Genomic DNA, 27,751 nt, shown 5'->3' with positions numbered 1-27,751 from the left:
GAGTGTTAAATGCCTGTTTTGATTGTCTTTCTATCCGTAGGAGAGTCGTGAGCAGGCTCTGGAGAGCGAGTTGGTGTCCCTGCGCTGGGCGGCTCTGCGGGCAGCTCTAGAGGAGGCGGGAAGGATTGTACAGGACAGCCTGAATCAGTTGGAGGACCCCACACACATCAGCTGCACCAGTTCGGCCGGTCAGTGACCAGCTCAAATTACCCTCATGTCCTGACAACCCACACTGATTACACCGCACAGCTGGAATTGCCGTACAAGAGCTTAATAAATATTAAAGGACCTTGTGTGTGTAGATTACCTGGTGTCCAGGTGCCAGGTGGCTCTGGACTGCGTGGAGAGGCTGCAGTCGGCCAGAGACGGCTTTGTATCAGATAACACAGGTGAATTACATGTACATACACTCTCATTTTCCTTCTCAACTAGCATTCATTAATGTACCGTTCACTCCAACAGTGTTGGCAAAGTTGCTTTGAAACTGTAGCTTGCCAAGATATAAGTTACACATCATTTAAAGTAGTTAAAGGGATAGTTCACCCAAAAATGAAAATTCTGTCATCATTTACTCACCCTCAAGTTGTTCCAAACCTGTATGAGTTTCTTTGTTCTGCTGAACACAAAGGAAGATATTTGGAAGAATGTTTGTAACCAAACAGATCTCGGTCCCCATTGACTACCATAGTATATTTTTTTCCTACTATGGAAGTCAATGGGGACCGAGATCTGTTGATTACAAACGTTCTTCCAAATATCTTCCTTTGTGTTCAGCAGAACAAAGAAACTCATACAGGTTTGGAACAACTTGAGGGTGAGTAAATGATGACAGAATTTTCATTTTTGGGTGAACTATCCCTTTAAATTACAACAAAGTTAGTCTTTACTGAAATAGTAATTAGCTAAAAGGTACATTTGATTACATTAATTTCATTAGTATTTTTTTTTTTACCTGAATATACTGTATACCCACCTGAAAAACTCAAAGCCGTGTTTTTTACATCTCTCTTTATTTGTGCTGTGGTTTGAAATTTGTTTGTCTTTTTACTTTTTTTAAACTTTTTTATTAAAATAAAATTTTGCATTAAAGAAAAGTAGATTTTTGTTTGTATACGCTGTCAATTATAGTTCTTTAAAAGAAAATCGGAATCTGCAGATCACACTCACAATTTTTTTTTTCGGAAATCGGAATCGGCCAAGAAAATTACAATTGCCGCAGCTCTAGTAAATTGATGAACAGAGTTTATTGATTACCTCGTTTCTTTACAATGAACTATCTGAACAAACTGAATTACTAAAAACAAACTGTCTGAATCAACTTTGACCTGAATAACTTCCCAGCAGTACTTGAGACAGGAGAGCATTCTGTCTGGCTCGCTTGCTAGTAAGGCTGTGCAATACATCGTGACACAACCGTGATGTAGTGATTTGTGTTGCTACACTGCTACCTATTGCAAAAAAATGTCTCAGGACTGAAAAATCTGCACTATTTTGAAGACAGTTGAGAGCTAATTTCACACTAACTTTTGTTATTCCCCTTCACTGTTCTCCACTCAGCATGCACAAGCTCAAAAAATAATAACGTAATGACATAACAATAGAAATCCAAAACTGATTTAAGTGCACCATGAATGCATTCAGACACCATTTTATCCCTTACTCAGAATTAGTCTGCTGAGATGAGAGGCACTCATATGATCATGTTGTAACTGTTCCACACTGATTTTCCTGAATGTGTGTAATAGATGTGTCTGGACTGGTGCGGGCAGTGACTCAGTTTGCTCACCTGGTGGGCGATGTCATTGTGCAGGGAAGCGCCACCTCCCACATGGTGCCAGTGGAACAAGCCGACGGTAAGCATCACCTAGGCGCTATGAAAATATATTCAAATGAGCTTATGTAATCACATTAGCACAACTGATGAATTTCTATGCAAATATTTCCTTAAAGAAACAGTCTTTGTGCTTTAATACACTGTATCGACCAATCAGCATCCAGAACCAGAGCTATCCGTTCGATCTAAGCAGCATAAATGTAATTTCTATTATTAAATTGATAAATATTTGACAGTACCGCTGTAACCACGTTCCACATGTAGAGAGACGTCCAAGAAAATGACTTTCTGTTTGAGTCAGTCCCCATTCATCATGAAGGTCATTAGTGTCACTGCGGTTCTGTTAATAACTCCGTCGCCGGAGGTCTGGTTGTTTCGGGAGAGATGCTGGAAATGAACATGACATAACTCAAAACTGCTAATGTTGCGGTTCCCACGAGCACAAGCAATCACGTCACGACTGTACACGGCAGGAAATGCGTTTCTTCCCGAGCGTATGTGGAGTGTCTGCAGGTGACAGATGGCACGTCTGACTGCTCTCTGGTTTCTGTCTTTGTCTGTCTGTGGGCAGCTTTGGCAGACAACGTGAAGGCGTGTGGCGCGGAGGCCATGGCGCTGCTTTGCCAGCTTCAGGAGCAGAAGTCTATGGGGACGGCAGACTGCAGCCGGCTGACGTCGGCACTGGATACCGTAATGGCCTTGGGTGAAGTGAGTGTGCCACTGAGAGTCAGTCCTGGTTTTAGCATAGCAAATCAGTGGGTTGAAAAATAGCAGCATGTCATTTTTTAGCACTTTTCTTGAGTGATTTAAATGATGCCAAAGCTAGTATGGAACTGCATACAGTGTTATTTTAATATTATTTATCGATTAATATAGGATTTATTCATATTTTGAATTAGCTTTTATTTTTATATATATTTATTTTAAATCTTTTTTTGTAATTTGTTCTATTTAGCTTTATTTTTTTTGTAATTTTAGTACTTAAATTGCAAGTTTTTTTTTAACTTTGTCTTTAATCTGATATTTATTTTATTTCAACTTTATCTAAATTAACGAAAACAATTTTTCATAGTTGTAGTTTCTTAACAGTAGCATCACAGCAGTAGTATATTATATTATTAGTATATAGCATAGCATCTTAATCAGCAAATGGCCATCCAATCAAATGAGAACTTCCGATCGTCTTTTATTCACTATTGTGACGTGTATATCCAAGTGAAACAACTTCTCAAACAAGAAAAAATGTAGGGCGGGACTTGATTTTGTCCATCGGGATTTGGTTGGATCGTTGGATGTTTGTGGTTTGCTGTTGCTGGGATGTCATGTGAGTGACAGGTTTTCCCGCCCTCGCACCAGTAAACATGTCTTCAGAGAAGAGATGTCACTACAAGAGGAAGTTATTTTGATTACGATGACATAATAAAAAAAATTATGTGCATTGATAAATAATTTATGATAAATACTGCAATATTACATAAAATACTGTCAGTTTTAAATTCATGGTGACTTTAAATACTTGCAATTGATATTCATGTTATTTTTCACTTTAGAAATAGAAGGTCGAGAACTTCCAAATTTGCTCTGGATTTATACAGGACAATATAGTGGTGCAGGTATAACGTCAAAGCTCCGCCCCCTGGTTCCCTTGAGATTTTCCTATGGGGTTTTAGAATGGGTTTTTTTAAATTATGAGTAAAATAAAGCCTGTGGGAAACACAAGCTGATACATTAGTGTTTTGTTCTACAACGTAAATTAGATGTAAATTAGAAATAGATGAGAACACAACCTCTTAGTTAATTCCTCTGTTTTCTCTGAGCAGAAGTTGCGTCCTCGGGGTCTGGAACTACAGCAAGGGGAGCTGGGAGATCTGGTGGAGCAGGAGATGTCAGCCACATCAGCAGCTGTGGAGTCGGCTGCCGCCAGGATTGAGGTGATCAGTCAATGCTTTTTCTACCATACAGACAGATGCTTAATAAAACATGAAGCGCTCCAGTCTACTTGTCTAATGTTTTTCCCCTTTGCGCTTTGCAACAGGAAATGCTCAATAAGTCCAGGGCAGTTGACACAGGAATCAAAATGGAAGTCAATGAAAGGTCAGACTGACCAAACCACATGTGTTATGCATGCAATGCATATAATGTTTTCATGATTACTGTTATCAAAAACAGTTAACTGAATTTATTTGGTTGATATTCCTTAGTGGATTTGGTTAGGTGATCAAAGTGCCTTTATGCAGAGTTTATTTCCCTTGGATAGCCTTGCACGTTTGCATTCACCCAGACACATTAGCCATGCATGCAAAACAGGCCTTTGAAGTATTTAAATGTTGCTCTCTGTCGCCCCCTGCAGGATCTTGGCGTCCTGCACAGATCTCATGCAGGCCATCAAAGTGCTCGTGCTGTCCTCCAAAGACCTGCAGAGGGACATTGTGGAGAGCGGCAGGGTGAGTGAACTTTTTGTTGTTGTTGAAAACTTGCTTTTGTAGAGCGTGAAATGACATTTTATTGATGTTTCTGTTGTGTTCACAGGGGGCCGCATCTATGAAGGAGTTCTACGCCAAGAATTCCCGATGGACGGAAGGTCTCATTTCCGCCTCCAAGGCCGTGGGCTGGGGCGCCACCATGTTGGTGTGAGTAACACAGACAGTGAGAAAATCAAATTTGGGGGGAGGGAAGCTGTGGCATAGTGATTTAAAAATCTCAGTGGCCCAATGAAATCCGCTTTATTTTTTCCAAAATTATTTTGTATTTTTTCCAAGATTCGGTGTTTTCCATTTTAATGGCTTAATTAAATTTGAATAACCAAAAGCAGGTCTAATCAATTGAATTCATGAAACTTTTTAATTTTTTTATAAATGATTACAATTTTAACAATAATAGGGTCCTATGAATTTCACAAATTCAGCTTTTTACTTTTTATATAATCATTTTAAGATTTTATCATCAAAACTGGAAATCATTTAAATTCATAAAACTTGTCATCAAATGAAAATACAATTCCTTTACAACTAAATAGTGATGGGGACGAGACCGCCTATGCCGAGTCCGAGTCAAGACCGAGTCTTTGAAGGGTCGAGTCCGAGTCGAGACCGAGTCCGTTGGTTTTCAAATTCAGTCGAGTCCGAGTCAAGACCGAGTCTTTGAAGGGTCGAGTCCGAGTCGAGACCGAGTCCGTTGGTTAACATGGGAGGATTTGAACTTGAAACACGGAGTGTACTGACGCCGTGGTTAAAACAACATTGCTTATGTTTGTTCATGTTTATTTGAGGCTATAAATTAATTAGAAGATCGGTTCACGAGCAGCTTTAACTGATGCTCTACAGCGATCTGTCACGGCACATTTAAGAGCCACAAAACGGTATTTATTGTTTAAATTTCTTTTAAAAAATGACCAAATTTGAAAGGCGAGACTTTGTTTAATATGTTTAATATCAAAAGTAACCGAAAAGTAACCTGTTCTGTCCTGTCTGTCAGCGTGTTGTCAGTCTCCTCTCTGCTCCGCGATGTATTTTTCACTGCGTGAGAACATGGTGTGGCGTGAGAACGGCTTGTCGGACATAGCGACAGTAACTAAGGGGGCGGGTCTTTGCGAACAGTCAATAAAAATTTTCTAGTGGTATGTATTCTAGTGGACTAGTGATGGGACGAGACCGCCTATGCCGAGTCCGAGTCAAGACCGAGTCTTTGAAGGGTCGAGTCCGAGTCAAGACCGAGTCTTTGTAAGAACAAGTCCGAGTCGAGTCCGAGAAAGCAGAAATCGGTCTCGAGACCGGACTCGAGTCCGAGACCGGACTCGAGTACTACATCACTACAACTAAACATTGCATTTTTGTCAAATAAAGTGTTGCACAACAGATTTTCTGTATAAATTAAAACAGATGAAAAAAATCTCTTGATTTTATGGTATTTCTTAAAAAAGGTTCTTGTAAATAGGATTATTATTATAACTTTAAGAAGTAAATAGAAATGGCTCTGAAACCACCATCAGCATCACATGTGCTTGAGTATGTGCAGTAGACTAAACTCATTCACAGAACACGTATACTTCATATTTCTTTTCGTGGTTTAATAATAGCAGACACTAGTCCATATTTAATTTGGAATTTGATTAAGTGTACACTACAGCCCTATTTTGATTTCTTAATCCAAAATTTGCCAAATTTCGTGTCATTCCGCATTATACAGCAAATTCCATTTTAACGACTGGATTCCATGAATTCTGTCCGTGTTTTCCAAAGTGTCCGGACCCTAAGTTTTGAATCCTACATGGACTGATATATTAACCATCACCATTGTGCTTTTTCTTCTTCTTCCTGCAGTGACGCAGCTGATCAGGTGGTGCAAGGCAAGGGCAAGTTTGAGGAGCTGATGGTGTGTTCGCATGAGATCGCTGCCAGCACGGCTCAGCTAGTTGCGGCATCTAAGGTACAGCGCCAACAAATCACCAGCAACATTTGCACTTGAATTAACTTTAAAGCAATGTAATGATACATAATCCATTTTATCCCCTCAGGTAAAAGCAGACAAGGGCAGTATGAACCTTTCCCGTCTCCAGCAGGCCTCCAAAGGAGTCACCCAGGCCACTGCAGGGGTCGTGGCATCAACAAAGTCCGGCAAGTCTCAGATCGAGGATACAGGTGAGGTCACATACAGCACATCCCGCCGTGTTTAAGTGGCTCAACATTTTCAGACACGTTAAGCTGTGATGCTCATGTGGGCAATTCAGGTTTGAATCTTGTTAGCAAAAAAATTTTCCATAATGTCTTGTCCTTTCTCCATTATTCATTAAATAAGGCCCAAAAGTTAGTAGTTACAGTAGTGGCAGCCTCATTTTGCTTCTCATTGACCTCCACAGTTACATTGCCCCATTTCACATTTAACTATAGCCATGGAAACTGGTTTATGGTGCCCTCCAGAGATACAGGAATGAGCTGGCCTACACGTAGTCAGGCTTAGCTCTTGTGCTGGTGCTCTTCTGTGGAGGCAAAGGCATTTAAACAACATTGACCAGTCACATGGAGTCAATGACATTGTGTGTCCTTTCATTCATTAAAAGCTTTTGATTCATTGATCATTATGTCCAGAATGACACATTTTCTGTTTGCATGGACTACATGGGTGACCTAATACATTTACTAAAATGCACTAATATTCAACAGTAGTACACTGCAATGCACTCGACTTCCATTTATTTATTTATTGTTTGTTTGCTGGAAACATGATAACTGGATGCTCCTTACTAATATAAACATGGAAAGGAGAGAGATGCAGTGTGATTTTGTTTTTTTTCTTCTTTTCTTTCTCTTTTCTTTTGCATTGTTTGTGAAATTACAGTCTGAAAGAAAGATTTCAAATTATTACTGTTATGTACAGAGCTTATGGTAAAATCATACAAAATTCTCGCAATCGTGAGGCAAAACTCAGGCCCTGAAAATATCGATACTCTCCGTCTGTGTGTTCATACAATATCCCCACGCAAAATATAGCGATACTATGCTATATTGATATCCAGTAGCCTTTAATTCACATTACAGCCTGGTGAAATCATGATTTCTTAAAATTGAGAGACATTCATATTCTCACTCTGAAGAGAGTTTTATTGGCGAAAAACACCGGCGAACAAGAACAATCCTCAATAACCTAAAAGCTGTTATTGAACATGAATTGAAATTCTCTCTTTGTTTCAGACACTATGGACTTTTCCGCGATGACACTCACTCAGATCAAGAGGCAAGAGATGGATGCACAGGTGAGCGAGGGTAAACCTGTTGTCCACGTCTTTGTGGAAGTATGCGAACAAATCTGACCGTTTATTGTGTCTCAGGTGCTAGTGTTGGAGCTGGAGACCCGGCTGCAGAAAGAGAGGGAGCGACTTGGTGAACTGAGGAAGAAGCATTACAAGCTCGCTGGCGTCGCAGAGGGCTGGGGAGGGGAGGACGAGGGTAAGACCCCCAATAACACCACAAACCATCAGCCAGAACTGCTTAAACAGTGGGGTAGATGGAGATTTTTAGGGCTGAGGATGGAGTATTGAGCTAATTGGTGGTGCAAAGGGTGTGGTTTGTTTGCTTGTGCGTAATTCGCTCTTTTTTTTTTGTGTGTGTTTGTCCGCAGGAACGGGATGAGACTTGTCGTGTTCTGCGCAGCAGCCCTACAGACTGGGCGCTTGACGTCTTTATATACACACTATCTTTCCCTTCTCCCTTTTTATTGTACTTTTTAACTCTTTTGATTCTTTTATTGTACATTTAAGCCAAATAAAAGGTGCTTTTTTCTAACCTGCTCCCTCCCCTGCCCGTGGAGTCAGGAGACGTGAGGAGTGTGATGATAGTGTGCGACGAAGGGGGGAGGGAGAGGAAGGCAGGAAATGGATGGCACCACCTAGTGGACAGAGAGGGAAGTGCAGGCTCGCTGAACTGTCTTGCGTATTTCATTTCCTCTTCCTCCTCATACGGAATGGAGAATCTTCCCCCCACCCCTGACCATTTAGAACAATCCCGTCTCCCCGTGAAACATCCCATGATGCATTGCACAATGGTGAGTCACCCCATTTTGCAGGAAATGGCACTGTGCTGTGACCCTTCCGGACTCAACTTTTACAAACAGCAGCTGTGTGACTTCCACCTCTCAAACTCATTCCTTAATGTCGCGTAGGATCGCCATTGTCTGGGTCCGTCCCCTTAGCAGTGGTCTCTGAACTAAAACAAGAGCATTGAACATAGTAGATGATGACCACTGTGGACTAACACCCGAAAACACTACCAGACTCAACACGCTTTTTCTGTATGCAGTTTCTTTTCTTTTGATTATGCTCCCGAGGCATTGATTTTATAAGAAGCCCTAAATAGATTTAATCCACAGGCTTTTTACTGTTTCACCATGTTGACTTTTAGGGACAAACCCAAAATAGCTCATCTAACGTATGATATTTCGACAAAACTGTGTCCTGATGTTTTTCAGCAATTTCAAGTCCATGACTGACTATGAACTGACTGTTTTTGTGAGACCTCACGTCAGGCTAGAGCTCATCGTTGTGTTTTATTAGCTCTGTTTAGGTTTCCTGAGCACAGATAGGTTATGCACCATATTGTATTAGTAAAGGTCCATAAAACGGTCCAGTACGGTTTACGCACTGTTAATATGACAGTACCTGTTAATTCCTGTTGTCTTCTTCTAGCTCCACATACGCGCACCCCTTCACACAGAGGCGAGGAGAGACATCCGTGCCTTCCAAAAGGGGAAAAAGGGTCAAGGATCACATTCCCTCAAAAATGACCTTTAAAATCGTGATCTAGAGTAGCATTAGGACAGTGTTTTAAAGTTGTAGTTTGGTATTGCGAACTGAGATCATGAAATCAGTAGAGAACCGTGTGGTGTGAGAACAGATGTACCCATCTCTGTGTTCAACTTTGGTGTGTTTCGTTTGTTTCTTTGAGCTCCCCGTTTTCAACTTGGAGGATATCTAAAAGAAAGGTTACATTTCAATGTTCTATCTCAAACGAGTTGCGTTCCCACAGGAAACATTGTATTTGCTTGCAAATTTGTAGCGTTATCTTGTTCACCTGAGAAACTTTGCATTCACTCACTTGAAATGTTATTTCCACGACAAACGTTTTGCAAGCGAATGTAAAGTTTCTCTAGATCTTTTATGAGCAAACACAAAGATTTTTGAGGGATTATATTATTAAGATTGTAACTTTTCCTATCGCCGTGTCCCTTTCGGGGCTTTGAAAAAGTGTTCATACGACTCACCCAAAATGGAGATGCATGAAAAATGTGAAGTAAAATGTATTTGGTTCTAGAGGCCTATCCACATCCGTCAAAGCAATGTAGACCACATAGCCTTGTAGACCACCACTGTCTGCCAGCAGCACAGCTCTGACCAGGGCCTCGACACAGGGACATGCAGTCTTGTAGTCATCTACAAACCATGGTTACCTCAACTTCTCCACAAACTACCAGTCCGGAACTACAAAAGAGAAAAATGATTGCATTAGGGTCCTCTAGACTCTGTATGAACATGCGTTGAGAGTGTATATGTGTGTGTGTGTGTGTGTGTTCTTTAATACTAATATAATGTGTGTGTGTGTGTTTGGGTGGATGCTGTGTGACTGAGATATGATATATACTGTATATCCCTTATGTTGTTATGTCTTAATACCCTCATATTGTTTCACTTGTTGCACTGCTTCGGCTGTTATGTTAAGTTGCGACACTGGGTATTTAATTTCCGTTTTTTTGGAGTGTCATCATCACCTCCGGTAATGGTTTATTCCACCATTTAGATTCGGTTGTCTAGTCTTACCAGCTCAGCCAGCCTCTAAACTGCCTCTGACTTTTGTTAATAATAATAATAATAATAAAAAAAACAAGACCGCTCAATAACATTTTGGAGAATATCTTTGTATGATATATACTAAAACTGTGTGTGGGTTTGTTTTACTTTTCAGTTTTTAAATAAATATTTCACTCATTGATATAATTGCTAGTTGTTTTGTCTCAATGCTGCTTGTGTAAGATGTTTGTGTATTGTGTCATAATTAACTTTACGGTTGGCATTGTTGAGGTTTTTGGATGCCACAGGGAAAGATTTCCATGCAATGTTAGGCAACTATTGAGTAAAGTTGTGCAAAATGATTTGTTTGAGCAATATTAATGACTGAATCTGTTGACATGTTGAAGATTATCCCACCAGGTGTCACTAAATAGTAGAAGCTCGTCTTGTGTTGTCTAGTCTGAATCTACATTATGACAGGATTTACTATAGTTTACAGTCTCATATGGGAATAAACAATCAAAGCACTAAGTAAAAACACAGCATGTAGATTTATATATATGATCAGTTATGCTAGATATAGCGACACTTCAGCACTAGTCAAGTAGGACTGTTATCAGTTGGCCAGAATTTTTTTTTTATTGATGTATCCACATTTTTCCTGCGTTTTGAATTATGGGAGGCACTTTTTTTCTTTGCAATCCACTCTTAACAATATGAAAAGAAAAATAAGACATACTTGAATGCACTAAAAAATTTTGGAGTAAAATAAAATTCCCTTTTCAGAGTGGTTCAAACTGGTAAATCTGTCAAAATTATGGAAACCACTTTTAAATATTATCACTCAAAGCTAGTTAATAAAAAACATGTATAAAGGCAATGTATGGTTCATAATATAGACACATTACTACAGTGATGTATATTGCTCTGGAAAGAATCAAGGTTTTGGGGTAATTCATGGACTGATGAATTTTTATTTTATTTTTTTGCTTAATATTGCGTTCATAGACTGAACCTTACGCTGATTGTTTAACACAATTTATTCCCATAAAGTGTCATGGGCTGTAGGAAAAAGGTGGATAAACTGTACTTTAAATGGTTTTTGACATTCTGCATGGGAATCTAATCAGACTTTGATGTAATTATAATCTCATTCTGACAGCAGCAGAAGTCACTGTTCTTGCAGTAGGAAATTGCTGACTGGCCCCATCTACAGTCCATAATAAATGCTTCAGTCCAGCAGAACGTCATTGAAGACATCAACAATCCAGCCTTGCCTGCAGTCTTTACTAACGAGCTGGTGAATTGAATGAGATAGGATCATGATTAGGAACCACTGCTCTAAGCAAGTCTCTAGTACTATGCCATATTGCAGGGGTCTCCAACCCTGTTCCTACAGACTCCAGCTCCAACCATACCCCAAAACATCTGCCTTTACAAGGAGCACTGAACTCCTTGATAAGCTGGTTCTGGTGTTTCATTGGCGTTGGAGCAAATTCTTCAGGACTGTAGCTCTTCAGAAGCAGGCTTGGAGAACCCTGGCATACTGTACTAACATTCAAGGTCCACAGTGTATCATCATCTTGCTCAGAGCAACAGTGAATTAGGGGTGGGCAACTTTGGTCTTACCTGTAGCTGTTTTTTCTCTGAAGATTAATTTTAGGCTGTTTGCTTGTCTTTTATTGGCCAGAGTCCATTTCAGTTTGGGGAACTTTTACTAGCAAGAGGAATTAAGTGTTATTATATTGCTGAATTAACATTTTTCATTTAACCAACATACAGGCTATAGGCTTAACGATAAGTGAGTCACATGTTGATTCAGTAGACATCTTTCGGTTCAGTCAAGCTGATTCAAAACATTAAAACTCCTGAATTTATGAGACTTTTATACGATTCATTTGCTAAATCAACAGCCATTTCATGAATGGCACCCACACAGGTTGCTGTAGCTACTTCTAGTGCTTCTAAAAAGCGCTGCATAAAAAAAGAAAGAAAGGTAAATAGAAGTCATGCTAATCAAAGAACGTTTTTATTGAATTTGAGGACTTAATTATGTCTTTCATATGGATTTGTTTTCTCCAGTAGGCTGCAATCTGTCTGACGTTACCTGTAACTAAATTATGTTATGTTGAGAAAAGATGGGAGGGACTATGTCGTCATTGAAGGTTATAGCGAGAGCTTTAGGGAAAGGGAAAGGGAAACTAAACTGCAGGATTTATGCATTAGTCAAGTACACAACCAGTTTGCTAAATTCTGATAAATTTGCGTCATTGAAATTAATTCAGAATTGTAATGATTGCTGATTGCCTGTGTCATTTGATTCTTTTTAAAGAAAAGTTTAGTGTGTTTTTGTCGAGACTTAAAAACCAGGAAGTACTTGAACTTCAGACACAGAAGTGAAATCTGACGTTGAAAATGTTTAGAAAATTAAAAAAAAGGTAAGTTAAACTTTATATTACATTACATGATATAACTCTTTGTGCTGATTTTGTGTAATGTGTGATGATTTTGTCCTATATAGGCTTGACGAGGAGAATAGAGCAATGGCAGAATCATCAATAACACAAAGCGAGGCCAGGAGTATGGATGAACCTCTAACAAGTCAGTACCTGTATGAAAAAAAAAAACGTATAATAGCCTACTAATTGCTGATGAGCCGCCTAATTGTTGATGAGTTTTTGCCATAATCATTTTTATGTGTAAATCAGTTCTAAATGAAGGTGATTAGTGCTTCTTCATCTTCGTCTCCAGCTCTGTCATCATCCAGTGGTCCTCTGGCTGAGGAGCTCCAGTGCTTGATCTGTCTGGATGCGTTCATTGATCCAGTCAGCACTCCATGTGGACACAACTTCTGTAAGAGCTGCCTGAACCAGTGCTGGGAAAACAGTCAGACCTACAACTGTCCATTATGTAAAGAAAATTTCAGTAAAAGACCCGACCTCAAGATCAACACAGCACTCAGAGAGATTGTGCTGCTCTTTAAAGCAAAGTCTGGCCAGAGTAAATCTGAGGTTCTCTGTGACATCTGTGATGATATAAAGATGAAAGCTCTGAAGATGTGCCTGGTGTGTCAGAGCTCTTACTGTCAAACTCACCTGGAGCCTCATCAGAGAGTCCCAAAGCTAAAGAAACACAAACTGATCGATCCTGTGGAGAATCTTGAGGTCTATATCTGTCAGAAACATGATAAACCTCTGGAGCTGTTCTGTAGAGATGATCAGACATGTGTGTGTTTCCTCTGTGCTGTGACAAACCATAAGACTCACAACACTGTTTCTATAGAGGAGGAGAGCGAAGAGAGGAAGGTAACAACAGCAACAAATGTTTTTTACAAGACATTTGTATTGGATGGGTTTGAATCTGTTGAGTCTCTGTGTTTTTCTGTTCTGTCTGTAGTCTCAGCTGATGAAGATGCAGAAAGACGTGAAGCAGATGATCCAGGACCAAATGAAGAGGATTCAAGACCTCAAAAGCTCAGCAAAACTCAGTAAAGTGAGTCTTACCACAACGTTTTAGTTAAATATTTGAACTCAAGATGTGTTTTGTAAAATTCCTTAGTAGAAATAAAAATGGAAACAAATGTGACAGGACTGTTGAGCTATGCAAAGAATGTGGATAGCCATAGAAATATCTGACTTTTATTTGCAGTTCTGAGCACATTTGAAACACTGTTGAGATCTTTTCTATCAAAGAGATTGCATTTGTGTTTTTTTTTTTTACTTAAAATAAAATTGATGAAGTTAAATATTATATGTATTATGATGTTTTAATTTGCTTTGTAAAAAAGGTGCTAAAGTAGCAATAAAAGATCATGTATTCCTTGATTTATCAGGAGACGTCAGAGAAAGAGAAAGCAGAGAATATTGAGCTCTTCACTGATCTGATCCGCTCCATTGAGAGATGTCAGTCTGAGCTGCTGGAGATGATGGAGCAGAAGCAGAGAGCAGCAGAGAAGCAGACTGAAGAGTTTATTAAAGAGCTGGAGCAGGAGATCACTGAGCTAAAGAGGAGAGACACTGAGCTGGAGCATCTCTCACACACTGAGGATCACCTGCACCTCCTACAGGTCAGTGTAGATCCTTCTGTCTGCTCACGTCACAGCACAACACTCCCCATGCTGAGAGATTTCTGCTCTCTCCTGCTGTAGATTTACCCGTCGATGAGCAGACCTGCACACACCAGCAGCTGGACTGAGATCAGTATCAGTGACACTCATGAGAGTGGGACGAATCTGAGGAAAGCTTTGATTCAGCTGCAGAAGACTCTAGATGAGAAACTCAGCAAAACTGGTAAGAGAATGTCAGGCTTATTTTGACAGTAATTGTCTTTTGATGTGGGAAAAGAGCACATGCACATCATTAAGAAAGAATCATTAATCAAACATACAATGTAAACCTTGCATATCCATTATCAGTTCAGTCACATTAAGGGCTTTACTCTGAACAAGACAACTTTCCCTTGTGTCTAAATTGTTTTCTTAATTCTTCACATTTATGTTTTATCCAATTTTAAATAAGGGGCTTTTCTCAAAAAAAATTTATTTTAATTTATAACATTTTTCTAAGAGATTTGCTACTTTGGATAATTTCTGTCAAGACACCTGACACACTGTTTCTCCTACAGAAATACACTAATGAATTTACATGTTTGTGGTGATATCGTAGTGTCAGTTATACACTCACCTAAAGGATTATTAGGAACACCTGTTCAATTTCTCATTAATGCAATTATCTAATCAACCAATCACATGGCAGTTGCTTCAGTGCATTTAGGGGTGTGGTCCTGGTCAAGACAATCTCCTGAACTCCAAACTGAATGTCAGAATGGGAAAGAAAGGTGATTTAAGCAATTTTGAGCGTGGCATGGTTGTTGGTGCCAGACGGGCCGGTCTGAGTATTTCACAATCTGCTCAGTTACTGGGATTTTCACGCACAACCATTTCTAGGGTTTACAAAGAATGGTGTGAAAAGGGAAAAACATCCAGTATGCGGCAGTCCTGTGGGCGAAAATGCCTTGTTGATGCTTGAGGTCAGAGGAGAATGGGCCGACTGATTCAAGCTGATAGAAGAGCAACTTTGACTGAAATAACCACTCGTTACAACCGAGGTATGCAGCAAAGCATTTGTGAAGCCACAACACGCACAACCTTGAGGCGGATGGGCTACAACAGCAGAAGACCCCACTGGGTACCACTCATCTCCACTACAAATAGGAAAAAGAGGCTACAATTTGCACAAGCTCACCAAAATTGGACAGTTGAAGACTGGAAAAATGTTGCCTGGTCTGATGAGTCTCGATTTCTGTTGAGACATTCAGATGGTAGAGTCAGAATTTGGCGTAAACAGAATGAGAACATGGATCCATCATGCCTTGTTACCACTGTGCAGGCTGGTGGTGGTGGTGTAATGGTGTGGGGGATGTTTTCTTGGCACACTTTTGGCCCCTTAGTGCCAATTGGGCATCGTTTAAATGCCACGGCCTACCTGAGCATTGTTTCTGACCATGTCCATCCCTTTATGACCACCATGTACCCATCCTCTGATGGCTACTTCCAGCAGGATAATGCACCATGTCACAAAGCTCGAATCATTTCAAATTGGTTTCTTGAACATGACAATGAGTTCACTGTACTAAAATGGCCCCCACAGTCACCAGATCTCAACCCAAATCTTTGGGATGTGGTGGAACGGGAGCTTCGTGCCCTGGATGTGCATCCCACAAATCTCCATCAACTGCAAGATGCTATCCTATCAATATGGGCCAACATTTCTAAAGAATGCTTTCAGCACCTTGTTGAATCAATGCCACGTAGAATTAAGGCAGTTCTGAAGGCAAAAGGGGGTCAAACACAGTATTAGTATGGTGTTCCTCATAATCCTTTAGGTGAGTGTAGACAGTAACAAGGAAAACCAGTAGAGACACAAACATCCATCAGAGCACATAAGCTGAAGGTACAATTGTATTGTATTTAAGTTCTCTCATCATAACATTTATTGTCATTAGTCTCCCCAGAGCTGAAGAGGATACAACAATATGCAGGTACAATCTTTTGTTTTAAAACTTATTTTTTATTAAATTTAAAACTTTTATTTTAAATCTGTCATGTTGAGAAGTTGTGATTCAGATCTTTGTCTCTCTCTCAGTGGATGTGACTCTGGATCCTGATACAGCTCATCCATTTCTCATCCTGTCTGATGATGGAAAACAAGTGACATGTGGAGATATTGAGCTTGAATTCATTGACAATACAAAGAGGTTTGATTGTTGTCCCTGTGTCCTAGCAAAAGAAGGATTCAGCTCAGGGAGATTTTATTTTGAGGTGCAGGTCAAGGGAAAGACTGATTGGGATTTAGGAGTGGCCAGAGAATCCATTAACAGGAAGGGAAGGATCACAGCAGCTCCTGGGAATGGATACTGGACTGTATTTCTGAGGAACCGGAATCACTATCAGGCTTGTGAATCTCCTGCTGTCTCTCTGTCTCTGAGAGTGAAGCCTCAGGTAGTGGGTGTGTTTGTGGATTATGAGGAGGGTCTGGTTTCCTTTTATGATGTGGAGTCCAGATCTCAAATTTATTCTTTCACTGGTCAGTCTTTCACTGAGAAACTCTACCCATTCTTTAGCCCTAGTGATAATGAAGGTGAAAATGCAGCGCCACTGATCATCTCACATGTCAGATAAAATGCATTTACACCCAATGCACCAATAAGAATATTGCACCAATAATAACATTTTAGTGTTATGAATATGTTGTCAAACAATGTTTTCCAGCTAAAAAAAAATTCTGCTGTTAAATATTCATTGTTTTTCTGAAGGGCCAGAAGCTGTGAAAGTAAAATTTCATGTAAAATGTTGTATCTAAACAAACATCTGTGTTAATTTATATAATTCAAGGTGAAGTGACCATCCAGTACATTTTTTTATTTATTTTATTTTACCTTTATTTTACCAGGAAGTCTCATTGAGATCAAAAATCTCTTTTACAAGAGAGACCTGGCCAAGGTAGCAGCCATACATAAACAACATATACAAGTGCTACATACAAGGTAGCAGCCATACATAAACACAACATAATAAAAAAAAAAATAAAAAAAAATACTGCATACATACAATCATGCAAAAATCATTAAAATACAAGGACCTCTCAAGAAAAACAACTACATGTCTCCTTTACCACATTTTTTATGGTGGTCTTAAATTTATTAATTGATATACACGTTTCTAGTTTAAGATCTTTCTGCAAATTATTCCATGCCCATGGTGCATAGTATGAAAATGCAGTTTTCCCCAAATCTGTCCAAACCCTGGGTACATTAAAAAGCAACCACTTGGAGGAGCGTAGCTGATAACTTGCAGAATTCAGACAGAGGAGAGTACAGAGGTAAAGCTGGAAGTTTACCTAGCATGGCTTATGTAAAAATATACCAATGCTGTTTTCTGCGGGTGGTTAGTGCTGTCCAACCCACCAGATCATAAAGAATGCAATGGTGAGTAAGGGACTTTGCATTTGTTATAAAGCGTAGAGACGCATGATACACTGAATCAAGACTCCGTAAGATGGAGGAGGCTGCATGCATATATAATATGTCACCATAATCAATCACAGACATAAAAGTAGCTTCCACAATTTTTTTTTTGCCAGTAAAACTAAAGCTAGATTTATTTCTAAAATAAAAGCCAATCTTTACTTTGAGCTTCCTAACTAGATTAGCAATATGTACATTAAATAAAAGTTTGTCGTCTATCCATATACCCAAGTACTTGTACGTGGGTACCCTTTCAATGGATTTACCATCAGACGTAAAAATGCTAAGATCATCAAGCAACTGTAGGCGAGTTTTTGAAAAGACCATGAACTTCGTTTTCTGAGGATTTAAAACCAATTTTAAATCGAGCAGAGCAGTTTGTAATGACTGAAATGCAGTCTGAAGCTCTTGCACAGCCTGTGCTATGGAAGGAGCATATGTATAAATGACAGTGTCATCAGCATAAAAGTGTACTTTTGCTTGAACGTCCTTACCTAAATCATTTATAAAAATAGAGAACAGAATAGGTCCCAAAATAGACCCCTGGGGGACCCCTTTAGATATCCCAAGAAACTCAGATTTGTGGCCCTCTGCATGGACACACTGAGTTCGATCTACAAAATAGTTTCTAAACCATTTAACAGCATTAGGACAGAAACCCACATCCCTAAGTTTGTTCAGCAACAATTCATGATCTACCGAATCAAACGCCTTGGATAGATCTACAAATAAAGCAGCACAATGTTGTTTTCTGTCCAAGGCACAAATAAGATCATTTATTACCACCATAGCAGCAGTAATAGTACTGTGGCCAGTTCTAAAACCAGATTGAAAATTGTTTAAAATATTATTATCAAATAAGAACTGCTTTACTTGTAAATTTACCTGGGATTCAAGGATCTTAGCCAGGATTGATAGTTTGGAGATCGGACGGTAATTATTTAACTCTGAGGGATCTCCACCTTTAAATAAGGGGATAACATAAGCAGCTTTCCAGATTTGGGGTATTGAATTGGACATAAGACTCAAATTAAAAATGTGAGGAATAGACTCGGCAACAACATCTGCCGCCATCTTTAGGAGATATGGATCCAGATTGTCAGGACCTGCAGATTTTTTGTGGTCAATGCCTTTCAGAGCTTCACAAACTTGCACAGCTGAAATAGTTTTAAAATCAAACAAATCCAGATTTCTCTCAGTTGCAGTGGTTGCAGAACATGGGACAGGTGCGTTTACATTTGAGCTGTCAAATGCAGACCCAGCACAGATAAAGTGTTTGTTTAACTGACTGATCATAGCAGCTTTATCCTTTATTTCATCTGAGCCAACCAGAATGTGTTCAGGGAGGCTTGAAGCAACATGTGTACCTGACATAGATTTAATTACTTTCCAGAATTTGGAGGGGTTATTTAGGTTCTCTGTAACTGTATATTACAGGAACTGACATACAGGAAGAACATTTAGATTAAACAATAAATATAAACAATAGCATATTTAATTTCTGAATAAAGATGAAGCAGTGAGGGATAGATGCACAGGAACAAACATTATTATTATTTAATAATGAATCGTAAAGTAATGATGTTAATAATTATGTGCAAATGCAAACAGTATGTGAAATATGCAATAAAAGTTATGACAAAACATCTACATGACGATCTAACATATTCAATTTAGCAGTACATTTTGATGTGCTTCATATCCATGATAAATTATGGGAGGAGCTATGACATATTGAATTTGAAATCTTTCAGTGGACGTAAAACTCAACTGAACAGTTTGGCAAAATATAAAACCATTGTTTTCATTAAAAACCAACATTTATTCAGGCAGTCTAAGATGTATGTATGCACCACTGAAAACTCATACACAGGTAAGTGATGGAAATATAAGACATTTTACTGAACTGGTTATTGGTCTGTTTTGGTATATCAAACTGGAGTAAATTTGGGTAAACCCAGGTTTCAATATGAGACCGTGCTCAATATTATTGAGTTTGCTTCAATGAAATTGTAGTAAGACCATCATCCTCTATTGATGAACTAGGCACAGCCTTCCAGAGAATATGTTTGAGTGCCAAGACCTGCTCCTACGAATCTACGATCCACTGATGCCATCTCCAAACTGGTACAGTTAGACCACACACCTCAAACTACTGCTAAGGTCATTTAAAAAAAAAAAAAAAAACTTTTTATTTTTTGTTGTTGTAATTTTTAAACTCTTTTTATTTTTTGAAAGGAATGAATACAGACTAAACTGTGATTCTGCGAAGATAGCAACACTTCTAGGCCTTCTAACACTTCTAAGATGCTTCTAGGTCATGTCTGTGCTTCTTATGCCATCTACTGGACATTATTGGTAGTGCATTATTTGTGTTGTGATAAATTCATAACGGTAATATTTCTTAACTGGAAAGTTTTTAAGTCTTTCTTCTCAAGAAGACAATGCCTCTATTGTTGAAATTAACCAGAGGTGATTTAGTCTGCCTGTCTGTCTCTCTCTATTTGTGCACTTGGCTATATTATACTTGTATTGTAACCCACAGTCAATACAATTATATATAATATAGTACACAGATAGTTTGATATAATATATTTTGCATAATGTATATTACAACAGTATATAATGTATAATGTGCATTACATCTTCAGCTTGTGCATCAAACTTCAAACTAATTATATCGTGTTTAATAACAAACTTTTAAAGGGGTCATGATTTGAGAAATCAAAATTTCCTTGATCTTTTGACATGTAAGAGGTCATTATACTGTAAAACATCCTGTAAGTTTCAGAACTCAAAATGTCCTCGTTAGTCCAAAAACTGCTTGAATCCAAGCTCAGGAAATGATGTAATAGTACGACAATCAGATCAACGCCTACTTCTACATCATGTAGCATCTTTGGCTCTACCCACTGGCCCGTTGGTGAGATGAGAAGAGATAGGCCTACAGGATCACGGGATACAGGATCATTTATTTTCAATTATCCAAATGTCTCAGTAGAGCATGTTTGTTTGTTCGGTACATTTTACTGTGGTTTGTTTGGTAAATCATTTGTAATTTCGGCGCAGGTTTTGAAAACAGTCTTTTACTGTAAGATATGGACCCGACAGTAATGCTACAAACATGTAAGTAACTTTGTTAAATCGAATGCCTAATCTGTGATCAGTGACTTCTGATATGATTCATGTACAGTCAGATGTTCTTTGTCTCAAAATCGTTTATTTCTCTTTATGCTTCGAATAAATCAAGCCTGTGACTAAACGATCAACTTCACATTGTTTTTCTTAGTAGCATGAAAATAATCAGTTAAATTGTGATTAAAGGTGCATTGCGCAAGTCTCTGAGTTTTTGCAGAACTATGCCTCCTTCTGGCGACACGCGAAACTGCAACCAGAGTTGTGCACGCGGTTACGTGGAGTTTGCGTTGGGGTTTGTAATGAACTAGAAGCCGGTCTCTTTGAATCCATCTTCTACTTTTGCAAAAGTCGCTTGAGTTGTCTTCGCTGATGCGGATAATGGCGGCGAATACACAAACCTGCCAGACATAGCCAGGTGAGCGTGAACGCGCATGACGTCACGCCCAGTCGATTCCGACCCGAATCCCTCTTATTTATTTTACTGTACAGGATTATAGAGGCAATCGCAGTGATCATAGAAGGGCTCATTCAGCCCATCAGGCAATTGTTTAAGCATGTATGGGTTAGAAAAACGGGTAACATGTTTTAACATGAAATGTTGCGCAATGCACCTTTAAATTATACAGAATGTGATCAATGAACACACCCTATAGTCACACAGTCACACAGTGTGAGTTTATCAATGACTGAGTGCTGGACTCTGTCTACACTCTTATTTACATCATGTTTCAACTGTTAGTTATGATAAAAGCATTCGTGAAAGTGCAGATATCTAGTTACAATGACGAGATCACTGCATTCATGCGCTCAACAGACACGTCTGTCATCGGCTAAAACGCTCATCACTGCAACCTTTCATGCAACAGGAGGAGATCTCAAAATAATCCTAATCGACACTTTTCATGATTAGTTAATCTCAACAGCTGTAATAGTAAAAACATAGTAAAGATTTCGAGAGAGTTCCACATGTAATACTTATTTCATATGCAAAGATGTTAGCCAATCACAGCAGTGGGCGTTTACACTGAAGTCTCACAATGGACACGCCCCTTCCAACAGAGCGTTCAAATCAGAGGGCTAAAAACAGGCTAGAAATTGACTTTTATTTCTAAATTATGACCATTTTTATGTGAAAATCATACTAACATTATAAGTGCACTACAAAACATTATTTAAAAAATGCAGTTCATGATCCCTTTAAATGTGAGATATAAAGTTTAACTCTACGCCTCCCAGTGATCACAGTGCATTAGTATTTAACTGGAATATGCCACATGCTCGTCTCATACCACTCTTTGAATCTCTCGTGCTTTCTCTGTTCAGTGTGTCAATGCACCAGTGTGTGAGTCCGTCTGAGTCAGTCTCTGCTGCAGAGTTTTGACTCACTGAACAGCTCTGCTATTTTTAGCCTCTGCAGCTAACAGGTTACAGCAAGCCTTGCCTTCACCACGAGGGCTGAACACCAAAACCGAGAAGGATTGCTTCTGGAAAGATGCTTGTGAATGCCGTCTCTGTTAAATAGGAAGGGTGGGGATGGGTGGTCACTTCAAAACAGTCAACCTACCATAAAAATGCCAGTGTTCCAAGCTCTGGCATTTTAAAGGGATAGTTCACACAAAAATGGTCAAATTGAATATTCATTATTTACACACCGTCACGATATTCCAAACCTGAACCCATACACAAAAATAGATGAAACAAGAAGTTCATGAGAATGTTCATGTTCAGGTCCATATAATGAAAGTGGATAGGGACTGTGGCCGGCAAACTCCAGAAAGGATGAGTACACCATAAAGCGTAATAAAAGTGATCCATATGCTATTCCAAGTGTTGTTAAGCCATACACTAGCTTTATTTGAGAAATGCACTAAAATTAAAGTAGTTGTTTACCGAAGATCTTTTTTAACAGAAACTGGCCACCATCTGCTTTCCGTTTGGAAAAGCTTGGAGCTTCTTATTTTGTGTTCCACTGAAAAAAAAAAGATATTCATACAGTATACTTTTGCGTGAACTATCCCTTTAAGAGTTTGCTTTTGCCTACAGTCTTGTGTTCCAAGTAAACACTAAAGAGCGCTGCTGCTGGACGAGGAGGCAGATGCAGATGTGAGATCATTGGCCAAAAAAAGAAGGCTCTCCCTGAGGACTACACTTTCACCAGCCAATAAACAGAACCCGATCCGCTCGGAGCACCATCATTCCTTACTGCAGCCTGATGTTTCTGGAACATGAGCACTTGGTGTTCTTTGTTTGATTTTCTGCTGAGTCATTACGTCCCTAGACGCCTCATCCTATGGCTGGATAGAGCACCTCTGCTTCTGTGTGCTTCTCATATTCCTGCATTTATTCAAGGGATAGTTCACTTGAAAATGAATTTCTGTCACCATTTACTCATCTCATGTTGTTCCATACCTATATGACATTCTTATATCAATTAACTGCATGTTAATTGAAATATAAATTAATATAGAGTTAGGGTATGGTTTAGTTACTAGTAGTTATGCATAATTTACTGTTATTACTATAGTAAGTACACGTAGTATGTGTAACTTTAAAATAATGTGTTACCACAGAATGTCTTTGAGTTGTTCTTTTTCACACAAATGGAAGCGAGTAAAAAATGTGCGTTCACGGCATGTCAGAATTACCGTTATTACGATTCCGAATTGTAAAAAGCGTTCACGTCCTTGCAGAACAAACTACAATTTGAAAACTGAATTTTCTGAGCTCCAACTTGTGGGCCTCACTTATAAAATGTTGCGTAGAAACAGTCCTATATTTGATCTTACCATAATTTCTCAAATGTGCGTACATGTGATTCAGAGAACGAACGCACGTACAAAAAACGGATTTCAGATGTGAAATCTATAAATTGCAAATTATCTTGAAATTGTGCACAGGCAGGTGACTTGTTGCCTTTCTGCCTTATAGGAGACTCTGCAGGCAGCGTTTGGGCACAAAGGTACCTCACGAAACTGATTTCGGACAGACTTCTGAAGCTGCGTAAAAGTTTAATGATCTACAGCAAAATAGAGCGAGCTTTGGTGAGAGCTAAACAAATACTACAATAGTAATTTCTCACTAGAAATCATATCAGAAGTGGAAAGCTTTGATCAAAAACATACATTTACACAAACTGATCAGCAACCGCAACATTCAGACGCCATCTTTCTTTTTCTAGCTTAAATGTCACAGAATGGAACGCAAAAGATTGTGGGATATCAAAGGCTAGCGAAGGATACATCTATGTTGCCTTCAAAAATCAATCAGATGAAGGTATCTCGGGAGACAGGAAGTAAAGCTATAACATTGGATTCAAAGCCTTGATGTCTTTCAATGGACTGCGTCCTCCGAAGGCAGCATTTTTAAGTTTTCAGATGCAGCTCGACTCTCTGCCTCCAGGAAAAATGCGTTCGTCTGCTTAGACCCTGACGTGGCGGTGAACACGCTTTTTCACGTCCAAAACCATTTTTATAAATATGAATGTCGGAGTGGAATTTATCATACACACACTCTAAGTTCAAATGCGTATGCACGTTTTACAAATGAGGCCCTGTACCATGTGACCACTGTATCACCTGACTGCTGCAGATTCATTTTGGCAGATCGTTTCAGAGTCGCAAACAGCTCAGAGTAGATTGTCACGGGTTGTCATCTCATAATTATTAATTAAAATGCAGCAAAACAAACAAAACACGCTTAGACCTTGCATTTAAAACGTGCTCTGTGTAAATGTCCCCTTAATTCACACTTCTGGCCGTAAAATATTGTCTTATGCCTTTCACTATTTCTTACAATGTTTCACAATTACCTGAAATGGTGTGGCTTGGCATCCAGCTCTCTGACTAATACTGGCATTATTTGCGATGTGATAATTCCTCTCTGTTTAATCATCGTGCCGAGGGAACGGCGAGACAAGACATATATTGCTTTAAGTCTCGTTTTGCAAGAGCGGAAGGTCATATGAGGACTAGGGACAAGAGGATACAGTTATAATCCAGTGTATATATGCCCTCAGTGTGTGTTTTTCTTTGTAGCTCCTGTCTACATATTCATCTATCAACCACCGGAGAGCTGGGTAATCAACTGTAGGTGATATTATTATTCGCCCACACACTCACCAGAGCACCAGCCAAACTCTGACAGACCTTAAACAACCCCAGTCAGCGAGTGTGTGAGATAAACTCCGGGCCCAGACACTGAATGACACCAGCCCTTCACAGACACACACTTGCACTGCCTCCTCCGCAACTTGAGGAGAGAAAGAGAGAGCCAGTTGCTAGGAGACGCGGCCTCCAGTGCAAACACAGAGCCATCTGTCTGTGTAAAGAGGAGACGTAGGGCAACTGAAAGGCTGGCACACTCCCTGGAACAACAGAGGAATGGAGAGCAGCCACCATCTTGTATTTTAAGCTCCTCCATATTGAAATAATGCTCTTTTTGTGAGAGTGAGCCCACATCTGGATTTTAACCTCATTTGCAGTGTTGAAGGAAGGACTGGAGTTTATCTGTTAATCAAGTTGGGGCTGAATTTAAAATGTTTAACTTTTAGTTTTAAGACAAAACATAGAAAAAATGTAATTCAAGCAATATTTCACCCAAAATGGACATTATTTACACTAATGTCATTCCCAATTTGTAGGGTATTCTTTCTTACGTGGAACATAAAAGGAAAAGATTAGTAAAATGGCCAAGCTGCTCTTTTTCATACAATGAAGATAAATCTGACCTTGGGAGTCAAGCTCAGTAAATGACCAAAAAAGCAACATACAAATATGACTTGTACCCAATATTACAAGTCTTTTTACAAGGGAGAAAAAAGAAAATTGACATAATTTACTCACCTTCATGTCCTCCCAAACACATATGATGTAGTTGAAGTGTTTTTTTGTACATACAAATGGAAGTCAGTGGTAACCAACATGAGGGTAAAATGATGACAGAATTTTAATTTTTGGGTGAGCTATCCCTTTAAGAAATACCATTGTTTTGTGAAAGGGAAAGAAATTTAAGTCATTATTTGCTGGAATTTTTTTATTTATCTGCCATTGCTTTTAAGTCTCATTTGCAGATATCATTCTAATTCAATACATTCAATCACCTTCATGTTTGAATATGTGCTCGTGTGAATAGGATTTGAGAGCTCTGTGAAAAGGAAGAAATTTAACAAACAACTTACATTTTAGCCCGACTTCACTTTCATGTATGCACTGTAAAACCTAACAGTAATATGCACTAAATACAATTGAGTTCACAGCACTCAAATATTATCAAAACTTGAATGACTGAAACAGAACTCAAACTGAATGAATTATAGAACATTTCTAGATCCCAGAATGATAAATGTATAATTAAGTGATTAATTAAGTAATGATTGAGCATTAGTGATGAGCACCTGCTGTTAACAAGCAGAATCACTGAAGGAAAGAGAAACACAAGAACTACAATTGACTTCCAGCCTCAGCGAAATCAACTGGAGATAAAAGAAGACATTAAATATCTCAAGATCTCAGCAGAGGAGGATTAAACAACTCCACAAACAACATTATAAGCTTCACTTATTACTAAACAGTTTGACTTTATTACTGCCATTCGTCTACAGAAGTTCTTATTAGAATTAACAAAGGTTTAGAAGGTGATTATTTGAGTTTCATTTAAGGTCACCATGATGGAGATCAGCGTTTGCTTTAGTTGAGCTCTTGACCCTTGACTTTTGCACTTAAGATTTTCTTTTGACTGCTATAATTGAGTGTTTATAAAACATATTTCTTATGGCAAGGAAAAGTCTGATCGGGTGTTGATGGTGAAGGACTTTAGTGACTTGATTCACTGATTTCATTCAGAGTCTGATCTCTGATTAAAAGGGCAATGTATTAGTTTCACTCAAAACTGTGATTCTACAGCATAAGAGCTAGCCATGTTGTGACCATCAAATAATATGAAGGATTTTACAAAGAGTTGTGCACAAAAAGTTTCACAGAAAAGGTGTTGCATTACTAAGACTCACACAGACATCAAGAATCAGCATATGAATCTCAACAATGGTGACCATTAAAAAAATATTCATGCTGCAATGCATGCTGGGTACTAGCATAATACAAAACTTATCCATGGCTCCCAGCATGCATTGCGGCATAAATCATTTTTTAATGGTCACCATTGTTGAGATTCATATGCTGATTCTTGATTACTGTGTAAGTCAGCATGATACCTTAGAGGTTTTTAAAATCTGATTGTCACAACAATGGGCCTAACAGCAGAATCAGTTCTATTATAATGAATAATACAAGTAATACATCATCTGTCTAATCAGAGATTAGGCTCTGGAAAAGATCAGAGAATCAAATCACTAAATGATGATTTTTATCATCTAAACACAACCACATGCTCATATTTTCTTTTGGCGTATGTGCCATAACATATGTGTTTTATAAACACTCAGTTACAGCAGCCAGAGGAAAAACTGGTGTTATAAAGTCAAGGGTCAAGAGCCCAACTAAAGCAAACACGGATCACTATCATGGTGTCTTTAAATGAAACTCAATAAATCATTATCATCTAACCCTCTGTTCATTCTCAGTAACAACTTCTGTAGACGCATGACAAAAGTCAAACTGGTTAGTAATAAGTGAAGCTGGTAATGCTGTTTGTGTAGTGGTTTAATCCTCCTCTGCTGAGATCTTTAGAGATTTAAACGTCTTTTATCTTGAGTTGATTTCATCTAAGGCTGTGGTTGGAAGTCAGTTGTAGTTCTTTTGTTTCTCCTTCCTTCATTGATTCTGCTCGTTAACAGCTGGTGTTAATCACTAATGCTCAATAATCACTTAATTAATCACTTAATTTATTGACTGCAATGTATATCTACTTTTAGTAAACTCAACTGAAATAAGTTCAGAGTACTCATAACTATTGTTTTTATAAACTTAATTGAATTGAGGCAATCGGTTTCCTCAAATGAAATGAGTTAGCTTTACTTGTTGGGT

The 27,751-nt window shown here is 38.8% G+C and overlaps 2 protein-coding genes across 6 annotated transcripts in view; both read left to right on the top strand.

Annotated features, from left to right (window-relative positions):
* Positions 1-8,896, top strand: part of hip1 (huntingtin interacting protein 1) — a 45,896-nt gene extending 37,000 nt beyond the window's left edge. For both annotated transcript variants that reach the window (XM_084418145.1, XM_084418146.1), the window contains exons 19-31: positions 41-188; positions 303-389; positions 1,746-1,853; positions 2,406-2,542; positions 3,655-3,765; positions 3,870-3,928; positions 4,185-4,278; positions 4,364-4,464; positions 6,154-6,259; positions 6,348-6,471; positions 7,522-7,583; positions 7,659-7,776; positions 7,949-8,896. In XM_084418145.1, coding sequence (XP_084274271.1) covers positions 41-188; positions 303-389; positions 1,746-1,853; positions 2,406-2,542; positions 3,655-3,765; positions 3,870-3,928; positions 4,185-4,278; positions 4,364-4,464; positions 6,154-6,259; positions 6,348-6,471; positions 7,522-7,583; positions 7,659-7,776; positions 7,949-7,959 — 1,266 coding nt within the window. In that variant the 3' untranslated portion in view covers positions 7,960-8,896. The remainder of the gene's footprint in view (positions 1-40; positions 189-302; positions 390-1,745; positions 1,854-2,405; positions 2,543-3,654; positions 3,766-3,869; positions 3,929-4,184; positions 4,279-4,363; positions 4,465-6,153; positions 6,260-6,347; positions 6,472-7,521; positions 7,584-7,658; positions 7,777-7,948) is intronic.
* A 3,365-nt stretch (positions 8,897-12,261) lies between these two features.
* LOC311296415 (E3 ubiquitin-protein ligase TRIM39-like) lies at positions 12,262-19,456 on the top strand. 4 transcript variants are annotated; one of them, XR_014628581.1, is made up of 10 exons: positions 12,280-12,317; positions 12,395-12,547; positions 12,631-12,710; positions 12,861-13,414; positions 13,506-13,601; positions 13,942-14,175; positions 14,257-14,398; positions 16,113-16,148; positions 16,253-17,017; positions 19,071-19,281. XR_014628581.1 is itself a non-coding variant. In XM_084418147.1 (8 exons), exons 1-8 carry the CDS (start codon positions 12,525-12,527, stop codon positions 16,786-16,788), a joined length of 1,701 nt encoding a protein of 566 aa, XP_084274273.1. In that variant the 5' UTR covers positions 12,262-12,524; the 3' UTR covers positions 16,789-17,179. The 4 variants fall into 4 exon arrangements, 1 of the variants encoding a protein (XP_084274273.1); XR_014628579.1 differs by lacking the exon at positions 12,280-12,317 and adding an exon at positions 12,318-12,339 and having other exon boundaries at positions 12,442-12,547; positions 19,071-19,456; XR_014628580.1 differs by having other exon boundaries at positions 12,262-12,547.
* Positions 19,457-27,751: the final 8,295 nt, after the last annotated feature.

This window comes from Rutilus rutilus (assembly GCF_951802725.1).
Source record: "Rutilus rutilus genome assembly, chromosome: 9".
Classification (NCBI taxonomy): Eukaryota; Metazoa; Chordata; class Actinopteri; order Cypriniformes; family Leuciscidae; genus Rutilus; species Rutilus rutilus.
Note: the sequence above shows the minus strand (reverse complement) of the source record. Positions and strands in the feature narration are given on the sequence as shown.

Bases quoted from the DNA above. Each gene is read 5' to 3' on its own strand.
- LOC311296415 (XM_084418147.1), top strand. From the start codon at position 12,525: ATGTTTAGAAAATTAAAAAAAAG. The intron at 12,548-12,630 runs GTAAGTTAAACT...TGTCCTATATAG, and splicing joins TTTAGAAAATTAAAAAAAAG to GCTTGACGAGGAGAATAGAG. The intron at 14,399-16,112 runs GTAAGAGAATGT...TATTGTCATTAG, and splicing joins TGAGAAACTCAGCAAAACTG to TCTCCCCAGAGCTGAAGAGG.